The 14,383-nt window shown below is 41.7% G+C and overlaps 1 protein-coding gene across 4 annotated transcripts in view; it reads left to right on the top strand.

Moving 5' to 3' along the window:
• The window catches only part of Camsap2 (calmodulin regulated spectrin associated protein family member 2), a 74,906-nt gene that overhangs the window by 14,574 nt on the left and 45,949 nt on the right, over positions 1-14,383 (top strand). For all 4 annotated transcript variants that reach the window (XM_031384038.1, XM_031384035.1, XM_031384041.1 and 1 more), the window contains exon 2: positions 8,314-8,573. In XM_031384038.1, the coding sequence (XP_031239898.1) occupies positions 8,314-8,573 (260 nt within the window). The remainder of the gene's footprint in view (positions 1-8,313; positions 8,574-14,383) is intronic.

Raw genomic sequence — 14,383 nt, 5'->3', positions numbered from 1 at the left:
TGCATGTGCTATGTGTGTGCATGTGCTTATGTGTGTGCATGTGCTATGTGCGTGCATGTGCTTATGTGCGTGCTTGTGCTGTGTGCGTGCATGTGCTTATGTGCGTGCTTGTGCTGTGTGCGTGCTTGTGCTGTGTGCGTGCATGTGCTTATGTGCGTGCATGTGCTTATGTGTGTGCATGTGCTATGTGCGTGCTTGTGCTATGTGCGTGCTTGTGCTGTGTGCGTGCATGTGCATGCATGTGCTATGTGCGTGCTTGTGCTATGTGCGTGCTTGTGCTGTGTGCATGCATGTGCATGCATGTGCTGTGTGCGTGCTTGTGCTTTGTGCGTGCTTGTGCTGTGTGCAAGTGCTTGTGCTATGCGCAAGTGCTTTCACAGAGGTCAGCATTGAGTGTCTTGCTCTATTACTGCTCTTCACAAAATAGACAAGCTCTCTGAACCTGGAGCTCGCTGCTTTGGCTGTGCTGGCTTGTCACCAAAACCCCCAGGACCCATCTGTCTCCTTCCTGTTCACCCCCCCCCCCCAAGCACTGGTGTTAGAGGTGTATGCCGTCATGCTCTGCTGGGGATCTGAACTCGGGTTCCTTTGCTTGCACGGCAAACGTTTTACTCACTAAGCTAGTACTCTCTCAGCCCCAAGTAGGTATGCTTCGGGGGGAGGGAGCTTTAGAGTGAAGATGGGAAGATAAACTGCAATAATTATAGAATTGAGATGAACAGTATTGATCACATGGACCAGAGAGATGTTAGCTGGCATGGTACAGAGGACTGGGACTGGCTTCTAAATATTTTTGAGAGCGGAAGAGGAAATAATAGTGACAACTCCTAGGTTTCTGGTTTGTACAGTTAGGTAAATACTGTAGTTCATTGGTGCATGAAACTCTGGAAAGTCTCCCTTCCCCTCCCTCTACACAAATGCACATACACATTATATCTGTATATGTGCTGTACCTGTATAGATAAGTATAGATACAAATATATGTGACATTTTGTATTTGACTATGTATTTGGGGCATTGCATCCTGATTTGCCCCTAAATATTTCACTATATTTTTTAAAGGTAAGCTAATTCTGTTAGGTAATCTCCATTAAGAGATCAGAAAATTAACTATGATATATTTTCTAGTGCACAGCCCCTGTTCAATTTTTTTTCAGTGTTAATTATTTCTATTTTTTCTCATGGCAGGATCAAATTCAGGATCATGCATTGTTTTTAGTGTATTGAAATTCACCTTTAATCTTTAATAGTTCTGTAGTTTGTCATAACATTAACATTTTGAAACCACAAGCACTGAGCTACATGCTGAGCTGAGCATCACGCTTTTCCTTAGGCTTTAAGTTAGTCCCTGCCAAACTTCCTTACAATGTGTGCCTGGTAAAAGCAGCCAGCTTTCTATGGGAGTTGACTGGCTCACTTCTTCCTGTGTGTTGCTCCTCTGAACTCTGTAATGCTGGCCTTCCTTCAGCAGATGTCTCCGTCCACCTTGGCTCTGAGTGACCAGAATGGTGATGAGGTCCTGGCATGGGCTCTGGCTGTGGCCCAGTACAGGAGTGCCTGGACTGGGGAAACAGGGCACAGAGATCTCCCTCAGTTAAGCTGATAGAAACAAACGCAGGAGCGAGAGAGGCCATGTCCCTTCTGGTACTTCTTTTTGACTTTCTTTCTCACCTTCTTTTCTTTTCATGCATCTCTCTTACGATTCCCACCACCACCAGAGACACCTGTCTCTCCACCAGCAGATGTGCCGTGTTCCTCTTTGCATAGGTTCGTCTTTGCCTTCCACGCAGCCCTTGGCAAGGGTGTCTCAGCACCTGAAGACAAGCCAAATAGTCCCAAAGGAACCATGTTCACACAGAAGACATTCTCCTTCCCCACTGCTCTCCTCCCAAGGTCATAGCGACTGGACAGCCTCTTATCAGTGGTGGTGCCAGGAAGGTTTGTGGATTGGAGTAGGGACACGGGAGCTCCTTTCTCCCATTATCCCCCAGTATGTGAACCTTCAGTGTTTTTTTTTTTTAATTAAAATGCTCTTTTATCTTAGAAAAAATGGGTCAGTGAATTACAGAATGTCTCTGAACTTGGGTTTATCTAATGCTGTAGTGATTGAAGTTAATACAAATCTGGCAAAACTACCACAAAGACATATGTATTCTCAGTAAATCAGATCACATGACACATGATGTTTGTTTCACTGTCAGAGATGTTTATTATGATCATCTGCCAGCCATTATAAAATGGATCCTTTACATTTTTAAACAGAGATTTAGTTTTCTTTTATGTGTACGAATGCTTTGCCTGCATGTCTGTCTGTCCACCACGAGTATGCCTGTTACCAGAAGAGGTTGAAGAGGGCGTCAGACCCCTGCAAGTGGACTTGCAGATGATTGTGACCTTCCTTGTGAATTCTGAAATTCAACCCAGGTCCTTGGCAAAAACAGCCTGTGCTTTTAACCACTGAGTCATCTTTCCAACCCTACTTTTTTTCTCCTTACTTTTAGTCAATAATTTATAGGGATTTGATTTGGTAAACTTGCACCTACTTTTTTAGCATCAAGTAATGATTTTGCCTGAAGATTGATAATCAATAATGATTGATTATTGCTATCATTTCTCCTCATTTATTAGTTGTTACTCTGTTACAAGGAATATAATGAATTACAATACTTTATTGTTAGGCATTTTATTGTAACTTAGATTACCCTAGGTTTAGCCAGTAGGCTCCCTTTCCGTCTGGATCCTGTGTCCCTTGACATAGCTGAATCACATACAGCGTCCACTTCCCCTCTGGCACTCATGCTCGCACATACTTATGACCTGTGAGTGCACAAAGATGTCCTAAACTAGCCTGCACTTTATCTGTACCAGGTTTTGGTGGGAAAATACTAGTTACTAAGATTCTAGGTTTATTGCTTATGGAATGTTAATTTAGCAGAAAGCTGATACATAGAACATAGAGCTACATGCTTCTTTCTCCGTGTATAATCCTTTACCATTTCATTCAACACCAAAATTCCTTCTAGTCTTCATCAGATTGTAACCTCTTGGCCATGGAAAAACCTGCCTCCTGCTGAGAGTTTGACATTTCTTTGTGGCACTGAAGTGAGTTAAGTGTGTTGGTGCTGATATAATGATCTGGTATGTAAAGAGCTCAGGTCTTGGGGTAAGGGAAGCGGGAAGGGGGAACGTAAGCTGGGGAATGCCATACAGCTCGTGCACACACAGCTCGTGCACACACAGCTCGTGCACACACAGCTCGTACACAGCACTCAGCACATTGCTTGGTAGTGAAGTTCAGAGAAGGAAGAACGTTTGAATTGACGCCATCTGTGTTTAGGGGCTGTGTTTTATTTTAGTAACTAGTCAAGTGCCTGCTCTATGTCATAGATCTGTCCACTAGTGACAAAGTACATTAGAGTGGGAGTGGGCAGAAAGTGTGATGTAAAATGTTAGGTTGGTTCTTAACGTTTACCCTCTTGGGGCAGGTTACTCTCTTGTTCCTACCATTTTCCTCAGGTGAGCTGACTTGTGAATTTCTGGCCTCTTCTCCTATCCCTGCCTCCTATCTTGTCTTAGAAGTCCTTCGATTACAGATCAGACTCAGGTTGCCAGATGTAGCAGCCAGCCACTTACTCACTGAACTGTCTTCCCAGCTTCTTAAAATACTCTTTAGTTGTAGCTTTCTTAGATTCCTGGTACTGTGACTTTCTCTCCTGTTAGTGGCTGCTTTTTTATGTTTTTCAGGTCAGAGTTTGTCTTACCTTTAATTGAAGGTTTTAAAAATTTGTATATTCAGTGTTAGCAATTATTTTAAACTTTTTTTAAGATTTGAAAAGTAAGGCATTCTCTTCCTTCTCCTGTCTCTTATTGCTGTGAGAAATTTGCTCCACTTGCAGTGCATGGTGAGATAGCAGCTGCCCTGGTTCCCCAGCTGCTACCCGAGCAACTGCCCCACTGCGGCCACTGTGCTCAGGGCCGCAACACCTCGTCTAGTCAGGGTGGTACTAGCATAACTGACACAGTGCTGCTAAAGACCAGCACACACAAAAACCTTGTCTCATATCCTTTGCAGCTCTCTTTCATGGTGCTCTCTCACTCATAAGAGCTCAGCTGTTCTATAATTACAGTTGGTTCTGTTCTTATGCTTGAGTTCAGAAAAGAATGAAACATTCTACCTGTTTTTGCCCATTTCTATTCTAATATGTTGTTTGTGCTCATTTTTCAAAAAATATACAGTTCCATTTTTGAAAAATAATATATACTCCATTATAATCTGTTTTGAGTCTATTCTTCAGTCTAACGCTCTCCCAACTGAACGGCTGTTGAGTCTGTTCTTAAGAATGTCTTTGAGGGTTTGTTTTAGTCTTTGTGTTAGGTGTGGTGGTGCTCAAACTTGTCATCCCAGAACTTAGGACACTCTGATTACTGTCACCTCCTTCTCTCTTTGAAACCCCAGTCCTCCTGACCTACCCACAATCCTTCTGACCTCCACCCACAATCCTTCTGAGCTCTTACCCGCAGTCCTTCTGATCTCCTTCCTACCCCTCTTCCTATGAGTCCTTTTTGGTTCCATGCATTTTATTTTCTGACTTGATGAGTTTAACCAGGACCATCTGTGTGACCAGGGGTTTCTAGCTATGTATTGGAACCTCATGGGCTGACTCAATGGCATATACAACTAGAGGCAATGTCTGTTCTCTCAGAATCCATGAGTAGCCAGGAAGGGTGGGGCCCTGTGAGATAAATGGCTTACTGTTACAGGCCAGTCTTGTGTAGGCTCATTGCAGGCAGCTCCAGCTGCAGTGAGGACACGATTGCATTGGCTGTGCTATCTATCCTCAGAAGAGGGCTTCCACAGTCCTATGTCCTGTCTTCAAGCTCTTTCACCTATTCACCCCTTCGGTGAAGTTTTCCAAACCTAAGCAGTGGTTCTCAACCTGTGGACTGAGACTCGTTGGGGAGGGGTTCAGCAACTCTTTCACAGGGGTTGTCTGAGACCATTGGAAACAGAGATGCTTAGGATTCACAAGAGTAGCAAACTATAGTTATGAAGTAGCAATGAAATTAAAGGGTCACAGCAGAAGGTTGAGAAGCACCGCCTTAGAGGGTCCGAATGTCCTTAGGGCTGAACCAGTTCGACCTTGAGCAGCCACCTGTGTCTGTATTGACTGATGTTCATCGTAAAGAGCTTTTCTGATTGAGGCTGAAGGCAGCCCGTGGCTGTCAACAGGTATGAAAGCAGCACAGTGCCTGACAACTTGTGGATTCTTTATGGGATTGAAAAATGGTTTTTAATCATATTTGAGGCAATCTTTGTTTTATTTTGTGTTGAGACAGGGTTTCTCTGTGTATCCCTGGCTGTCTTGCCCCAAGACATGCAGCTATAAATATAGAAATCTAGCTCTAAATAGGTAATAGGCTAAGACATAGCTTTGATAGTCCAAGATCAAAAGGATGAAAGGTGGAAGACGAAAGGCCTAGGGGCTATTTTTATTTTAAGGTATACCAGAAACTTCAGTTGTAAAAGTCTACCTTGAAAACTGCTCTGGTACAAAGAAAAGGGAAACATTTAGAATAAACTGAAGACTGCTTCAAATGAAGGCAGCTGTGCGGTGCACACCTTTAAACCAGTGTTTGGGAGGCCGAGGCAGGGGAAATCTCTTGAGTTCAAGGCCACCCTGGACTATAAAATTTGCTAGTTTTTAGCCTATTACCTATTTAGAGCTAGATTTCTATATTTATAGCTGTATGTTTTGGGGCAAGATAGCTTCTTAAGTTTATCTGTTAAACGTTTATAAAAAGGTTATTAGGATTCATGTTAGAGCAATGCCGGACACAGACAGTGTTCTTAGTAAGTATAAATATTTACTTCTGTTATTTAATCTGTGCATTAACCTACTTATCTGTTTCACTAAGATTTTCACTGTGTAGGACAATGTATGAATAGATGTGAAAACCATTAAATAAACATTACATGGATGTATAGATATATATGTGTACCTGCTTAGTTTATGTCAAGTTGACCAAGCTAGAGTAATTTGGGAAGCAGGAACCCCAGGTGAGAAAATGCCTCCACGAGATTGACCTGGCAAAGTAATGTAGGGAGGCCCAGCTCACCCTAAGCCATACTACCCACGTGCTGATGGTGATCGTAGGTGCTCTAAGAAAGCAAGCTAGGCAGACTGTGGTGCACGCTAGTAAGCAGCCCTCCTCCATGGAGACCTCCCTCAGTGATGATCAGTCGGAACTGACGACTGAAATGAACCTTTCCTCCCCAAACTGACTTTGGTCCCTCTATCACAGCAATAGAGCCCTAACTAAGATAGTATGGTAGATAAGCTTGTATTCCTGGACACTCACTGGATTTTTTTTTGTTTGTTTTTGCATTGGCCAGTGTTTAGATGCCAAGATTACCTATGTTTATCACTTTTACTGCTATTATAGGAAATAAAATATCCATTCATGCATTTCATAACAATTGTCTTACAGTTTTTCTTTAATAGTTTTTCTACTATGTTAATAGCTTATGTTTAGGTACTCTGGTACTAAAATGTAGTACTAGCACTGAAGTTTGAAGGTTACAATACTGAGCCCTAGTTTAAATTTAAATTTGCCTCACTTCTGGGTGGATAATGCAGCTAAGAAGGAAGGAAGGTGTTTTCAATTATTAAACGTGAATGATATTTTTAGATGTCTCCAAAATCCCAAATTTATAGATTCACTCTGACCTCTTTCTGAGTCCTCTATTTTCTGCTGTCACTGGTATTTTTATGGATATTTTTGCTGTTGTTTCAAACTTAACATGTCTAAAGCTGAGCTTACGCCTCTTTCTTCCAGAATTAGTACAGCTTCTGATTTTCATTTTTCTATAATATTACCACGCCTTCTGTATTGGTTACTGTCTTAGTTTGGGTTTTATTGCTGGGAAGAGACAACATGACCATGGCAACTCTGATAAAGGCTAATATTTAATTGGGACTGGCTTACAGTTTCAGAGGTTCAGTCCATTATCATCATGGCGGGAAGTATGGCAGTGAGCAGGCAGCCATTGTGCTGGAGAAGCTGAGTTTTATGTCTTGATCTATGGGCAGCAGAAGGAGACTGTATTACACACTGGGTGTAGCCTGAACATAGAGACCTCACCACCTCCACGGTGACACACTTTCTTCAACAAGGACACCTCCTAATAGTGTCACCCCCTATGGCCAAGCATTCAAACACTATTCCTATTCAGACCACCAGTTACTTTTCTGTTACTGCAATAAAATATGGTATGTTTCAAGACGGGTAAGAGCTTATCATGGCAAGCAGGCACGACAACAAGTGGCAGGCATGGCGGTAGGAACAGGAAGCTGAGAACTCAGTCTTGAATCCCTTCAAAGCAGAGAACAAACTGGACGGAGGGGAGCCTTTTCTCTTAAAGCCTGTCCCAGTGACATACTTCCTTCAACAAGGCTGTACCTTCTAAACATGCCACCAACTGGGACCGAGGGTTGAAAGAGTCTGTGGAGGACATTCTCAATCAAACCACTAGACTTTACGTATAACCCCTACTTCATCATCTTTGATTTTTACCTTGATCTCTGTTATATGCCTGGGTACTTTCTAATTGTTTTTTAGCAATATCATGTCTTCTCTGTACTTACTACTGGCTTCAAATATATTTCCTTATCCATATAAAGTAATGTTTCATCAATCTATAATTTTTATAGTCATCAGTATTGATTGAAAAATTTTAAACAGAAGATCTTATGTAAATAATAGCTGTAACTTCCCCTCAGTAACTTCAGTAGTCTAAGCAAAAAGGGACAGACTGGTGCAGAGGCTGGGGGCTCAGGAAGAAGGACCAAATTAATTAGGCAGTCTCAGTTCTTCCATGCAGTAGCTGTAAAACTTTGGGCAAAGGATTTCTCCTGTCAGATGATATTGGCAGTGAGTGGTCTTTAGAGGGCAGGCGCATTTCCTGACTGACTGGCTGTAGCTTACCACTGGCAGGTTTAAGAACCTACTTGAGGCACTGAATGAGGGCATGCCTTCATTATCACCGCGCTCTGAAGACTTTTCTCCTTGTTAGCGTCTCCTGTTGGATACCTCAGAGCTAGATCCTCTCTGAAGGATATTTGTCACTTTCCTTTTATATCTTAAACCTAGGTAGGAAAAAACAAACAAACAAAAGTATCATCTTGCCTGTTAAAGGAATATTGATATTTTTAGACAACTCTCAAGGTCTGTAGTAATGTTTTAAATGATGTGGGGTTTTTTAGATAGAAATTTTACAAAAATATGAATTTTTTTTTTTCTTAACCTTTATAGAAAATGTGCCAGAGGAACTTGGAGAACCATTTTATACAGATCAGTATGACCAGGAGCACATCAAACCACCCGTCGTTAACCTGCTGCTGTCAGCTGAGCTGTACTGTCGTGCTGGGAGTCTCATCCTCAAGAGCGATGCTGCAAAGCCCCTCCTGGGCCATGACGCCGTAATCCAGGCACTGGCACAGAAAGGCCTGTATGTCACTGACCAGGAAAAACTGGTAACTGAAAGAGATCTCCACAAGAAACCCATACAGATGGTAAGTCTTTGCATACCTAAGGTCATCTCAAGTTTGAAATGCATACTTTAGTGAATTGTACTATAAAATAGAAGGAAATAATGTTTGAAATACTTTATGGCATCTGAATCTATAGAGTTTAAAAGTCATCTTTTATTTTTGTTTGTTTTTTGTTTGTTTGTTTTGTTTTTCTTTTTTTTTTTTTTTTTTTTTTTTTTTTTTCTTTTTGTTTCAAGACAGGGTTTCTCTGTACGGCCCTGACTGTCCTGGAACTCACTCTGTAGACCAGGCTGGCCTCGAACTCAGAAATCCACCTGCCTCTGCCTTCCAAGTGCTGGGATTAAAGGCATGCACCACCACTGCCCAGTCTGAAATTGAATTTTTAGGACCTCTGCCCGCTCTGGGAGCTCCGGTTAGCCCCGCTCGCTCTGGCCCAAAGATTTATTTATTATTATTATACACAAGTACACTGTAGCTGTCTTCAGATGCGCCAGAAGAGGACGTCAGATCTCATTACAGGTGATGTGAGCCACCATGTGGTTGCTGGAATTTGAACTCAGGACCTTCAGAAGAGCAGTCAGTGCTCTTACCCACTGAGCCATCCTGCCAGCCCCATCTTATATTTCTAAAGAAGATTTTGACAAACTATTTTGGAATATTTGTTTCTATCTAATACTCAGAAGAAACAATTACATAAATTCAAACTTACGAAATTTTCTTTGTTTAAAAATTTTCTTGTTTTAGAGATTAGCTATCAGAAATGGAAAATGTATCCTTGACTATTTTTGTAAGGCAAGAATTTGGATTTGTAAATTTTTCTGTAGTGAGGAGGGGCTATAGCTCAATATTAGAATGTTTGCCTGGCTCTTAAGGCCTTGCCTGGGCTTCATTCCCAGAGGAACATAAAAGTAACATGTAAGGTGCTGGAGAAAATAGCCCCATCACATGAGAGTACTTGCTCTGAGTAAGCATGAGGGCCAGAGTTCGGATCCAGCAGCCACGTTAAAGGCCAGGCATAGCACTCTGCAGGCCTGTGACTATCATTTGGGGACAGAGTCAGGAGTGTTGCTGGTGCTTGCTGGGTTAATAGCCTAGCCCAAACAGTTAGAGCTCAGTGAGGGACCCTGCCTCAAAGACGGAGGGTGGTAAAGGTGGGCACCTGACATGCTACTCTGGCTTCCAAGTGTTTACACCAAGCATACATACATATGCACACACAAGAATAATATTTAAAAATGGAATGAGAAGGGGCTAGAGAGATGGCTCAGCAGTTAAGAGCACTGGCTGGAGCCAAACCCAAGAGGACCTGGGTTGGGTTCCTAGTACCCACATGGCAGCTCACAACTTTCTGCGGCTCTAGTTCTAGGGGATCTCACACCCTTACACAGACATACATGTAGTCAGAACACCAGTGCACATTGAAAAAAATGTAATGGAAAAATGGGAAAAAATGACAAATGTAAGTATTCATTTATGTGCTTTAGTCATGGTAAATTCTTATACATTAGATATTTTAGCTTATTTAACAACCGTTAGCTCATTTCTTGTACAACATACATATAGAAAGTTTCTAAGTGGATCTGGGATAAGTATGCAGGGAGTCATAGATAATCTGAAGACATAAATCTAAATATTTTAAGTTCATTGTATGCTTTGGGTAAATTTTCCAAAATACATGTATCATCAGAATGTTACTAAAAAACAGGTCTTGTGAAATGGCTTAGTGGGTAAGAGGACCTGAGTTCAAATCCCCAGCACCAACATAAAACAAGGCAGGTGTGATCATGTAACCTGTAACCTCAGCATCCTGGGGTACAGGTCCAGCTCATCTCTGGTGGGGTGTAGGTCCAGCTCATCTCTGCTGGGGTACAGGTCCAGCTCATCTCTGGTGGGGTGTAGGTCCAGCTCATCTCTGGTGGGGTGTAGGTCCAGCTCATCTCTGCTGGGTTACAGGTCCAGCTCATCTCTGCTGGGGTGTAGGTCCAGCTCATCTCTGCTGGGGTGTAGGTCCAGCTCATCTCTGCTGGGGTACAGGTCCAGCTCATCTCTGCTGGGGTACAGGTCCATCTCATCTCTGCTGGGGTACAGGTCTAGCTCATCTCTGCTGGGGTACAGGTCTAGCTCATCTCTGCTGGGGTACAGGACTAGCTCATCTCTGCTGGGGTGTAGGTCCAGCTCATCTCTGGGCTTACTGCCTCTGCTTCAGTGCGAGTGTGTAGAAGGGGACAAGGGAGAGTGATGGAGCATAGCCCCAACCCATCCTGCAGTCTCCGTGTACACACAAGTGGACACACCCACACATACACAATGATAAAAGGAAGAAAGAGGTGTCATGTAAATTATTTTTCATGAGAGTTGTAGTCTTGGGATGAAGGACACATATGTAGAAGGGTGTATTATCAGACTCAGGAAGAGGGAACATAGTCACCAAGGCTGGTGTTGTCTAGAAATGACTTCTGTCTGTTATTATCTCTCTTTAAAAACCTCACTTTAATATTCTAAGGAATTGAGAACAACTTCTCAAGGGTAACATCATTAAAGTATATAATAAATAATTAAAGAAGACTGAGGACATTGATCTTTCATGTAAGAGATTTTCAGTTCTCACTAATGACGCCATATTCACATGGTTACTCTGACATGTGGACATGTGTGCATGTCACGTGTAAAACATTCAGTAGCTCTAGGGATAATTGAATTCTCCTTGTGACTATGCCACATTTAGCTCCTCAGGATTTACTGTCTTAGTTGGATTCAGATGGCAGCAGCGGCCACTTCTAATTGGGAGTTTCAGGGTTGAGTAGGTAGTTGGGAGCACACTGCTGAGTCTGAGGCAGCGCTTGGTTGGGACCCAGGGGGGCATGGCTGGGTAATGCCCTCACGCTGCTCATTGTCTTACCCTCCTTAATGAGGAGGCAGGCTTACACACTTCCTACAGTTCTTCTAGTGTGGTTGGTGTTTCTAGTTGAATAGACTATGAAGGGCTTGGAGACTAAGTTACAAATACTTTGGTGGACAGCTAATTGCATTACTTAGGTTTCTTTCACCCTGTAGAGCCTGCTGACAACTTTGAATGTTTAATATTTAAAGACTAATTTAAATAACATAGTTTCCCTGTTTTTCTGGCTCTCACTTGTTGTCTGTTAAAACTTGAGATTGGATTGCATCATTTTAACCCTTTGTGGTGTCATATTTACTGATCAGTATTTTAATTTTATACTTTAAATTTTTGTCAAAATTTAAGAGTTTTCAATTGTAACTTTTTTTTATTATTGCTATTGTAATGTTATACTACTCTTTTAAAAGCCTATACGAGAACATTTTACTAGTAGAACTTTGTTTAAAAACTTTTTAAATGTGAAATAGGAGTTATTTAAATTACCAGTTGCTTCTTTGCCTTGCTTTTGAGAGGTGTCTTCTAAATAGTGTTTTGTCTCATATCGCATGTATTGGTATCGTAGTCTACCACTGTGCAATTCTGAATAAGCTAAGCGGGTTTAGTATTTTATTTCTGTGTGCTGCCTCATAACTTTGGGGGTCGGGAATGTAATAGTAGCAGAAGTGTTATCTTGACTTTTTAAGACATAATTCTCTTTCTGATTCTTATTTTTAAAAAGACTATATTTTGTATACGAGTATTTTGCCCACATGTATATTTGTGCGTCATGTTCATGCCTGGTGCCGTTAGAGGCAGAGGCAGGAAGTGTTCACTGAGTCTCCTGAGACTGGAGTTTAGATGCCTGGGCTAAGGGAGACTAGCCATGCAGGTGCTGGGGGCCATGGCGCTGCAGAGCAGCAAGTGCTCCTGGCAGGCGAGCCACCTCTCTAGCCCCTTGAGTCTCCTTTTATTAAAGTCTTAAATAATTAATTTAAATGATATGTCTTTCCTGATTTTGGCTCTGCCTTCTAATGGTTAGTTGTTAGAACCTCATACTACACTGCATCAGCTTCCCCTGTAACTGTAGAGTAGTGTGAGAGTGGTTTGGTTTTTTTTTTTTTTTTGAGAAAATATTCATCAAACTATTAAACCATTAGTTTCTTCTGGGAAATGGGATTAAAATGGGGTGAGAGGGATAAATGGAACTTTCCTTGTTATTTGATAAATTTCTGTCCTGGTAACATTTGTATATACTTACATCCACTATTTTAAAACTTACAGAGAAAAAATTTAAGTTCAAATGGAAGTGGACAATGAAGTGGTTTCTGTATGTACAGAATAAAGAGAAATGAGTATTTTGTGTTAGTATCTAAGTAAACAGGAAATGAGAACAGATATTGAAGGATTTTCTAAGTACTTGAATTCAAGGATCCCATAAATGACTGTCTAAAGCTTTCTGCCCGCTGCTTAGCCTCCTGCTGCTGCCTCTCAAGTGCCACAGTTGCGGGAGAGCACCACGGATCAAGTGTTTCTTAAAGTATGGTTTTTTGTGGGTGATTTATTTGATCAAGAATATATGGGAAAGGTTTATCTAATCCAGAGTTTTATGTCGTGCATATAATACCAGCTAAGTGTTTTGCCTAAGTGTGCCCGCTCTGTGGTAAAGCCAGTTAGAATCTGGGCAGATCTGGACTTTGTAAAGCATATTTGCACACTTGTAGTTTTTTGTTTTTGTTTGTTTCATACAGGGTCTCTACATAGCCCTGGCTGTCCTAGAATTCACTGTGTAGACTAGGCTGGTCTTGAACTCACAGAGATCCACCTATCTCTGCTTCTGAATACTGCACCACCACACCTGGCCAGTTCTTAGAATTACATGTACCCAGATGCCATCTAGACTAGAGATTGTGAGAGATCAAACTCTTGGTTGTGAATTAATTTCTTAATTTCCAGCCATATTTGTGCATGTATGCAGGGAAAAAAAGTGATGGGGCTGGAGAGATGGCTCAGTGGTTAAGAGCACTAAGTGCTCTTCCAAAGGTCCTGAGTTCAATTCCCAGAAACCACAGGGTGGCTCACAACCATCTGTAATGGGATCTGATGCCTTCTTCTGGTGTGTCTGAAGAAAGCAACAGTGTACTCATAGAATAAATAAATACATAAATACATCTTTATGAAAAATGTTGTCTTCTGAAATGTCAAAACTCTTATAAGGAAAGCTTTATTTATTTACTTGTTAATATCTATTTAGAATGCTTTTAGTGGGAGGGTGGGCAGAATCTTGCTACACAGCCCAAGCTGGCCAAAAATTATCTTAAATGATCTTTAATGATCTCAGAGCAATCCTCCTGCTTCAATCTTTTTGAATTCTGGAATTATAGATGTAAACCACTATCTAGCACTCTTGCACACTGTTTTATTATATTATATCCTCAAGGCAGGGTCAGTGAAGTTGTAGTTAGAACACAGAAAGACAGTGGGAATATTTTACCCTCTAAAAGGGTTATTTCCATACATAAAGAAGTGGGGATTTTTAAAAATCATGTTTTATGCTCAGCACTGACCATTGAGAGATCATCTTCATTTGAATAATGAGCTTAAAAACTTAGTGAGGAAAACACTGGGACAAACCATCCAGTCAGATGGCAGGAACTGTGCGCTCGGAACTCTGCGTCTAAGCAGTAGACCCTGGGAACCACAAGGTAAATAGAATCATGTCTGCTGGTCCCAGGAAAAGCAGCCTAGGATAGGTTAAGTAAGAGATGGGTGAACATGGCGACTGAATCGATGGAAGTGTGTCCACATACGGTATAAATGCAGTACACGGTCAGACTGGAGAGACCAGAGCTGCAAGGAAGACTTAACTTTCTCTGAGTGATAAGATCACAGAATAAATTCTCATAGTTGTCTTTATTCTCCCCCCCACCTCTCTCTCTCTCTCTCTCTCTCTCTC

The sequence above is a fragment of the Mastomys coucha genome, unplaced genomic scaffold (assembly GCF_008632895.1).
Source record: "Mastomys coucha isolate ucsf_1 unplaced genomic scaffold, UCSF_Mcou_1 pScaffold1, whole genome shotgun sequence".
Classification (NCBI taxonomy): Eukaryota; Metazoa; Chordata; class Mammalia; order Rodentia; family Muridae; genus Mastomys; species Mastomys coucha.
Note: the sequence above shows the minus strand (reverse complement) of the source record. Positions and strands in the feature narration are given on the sequence as shown.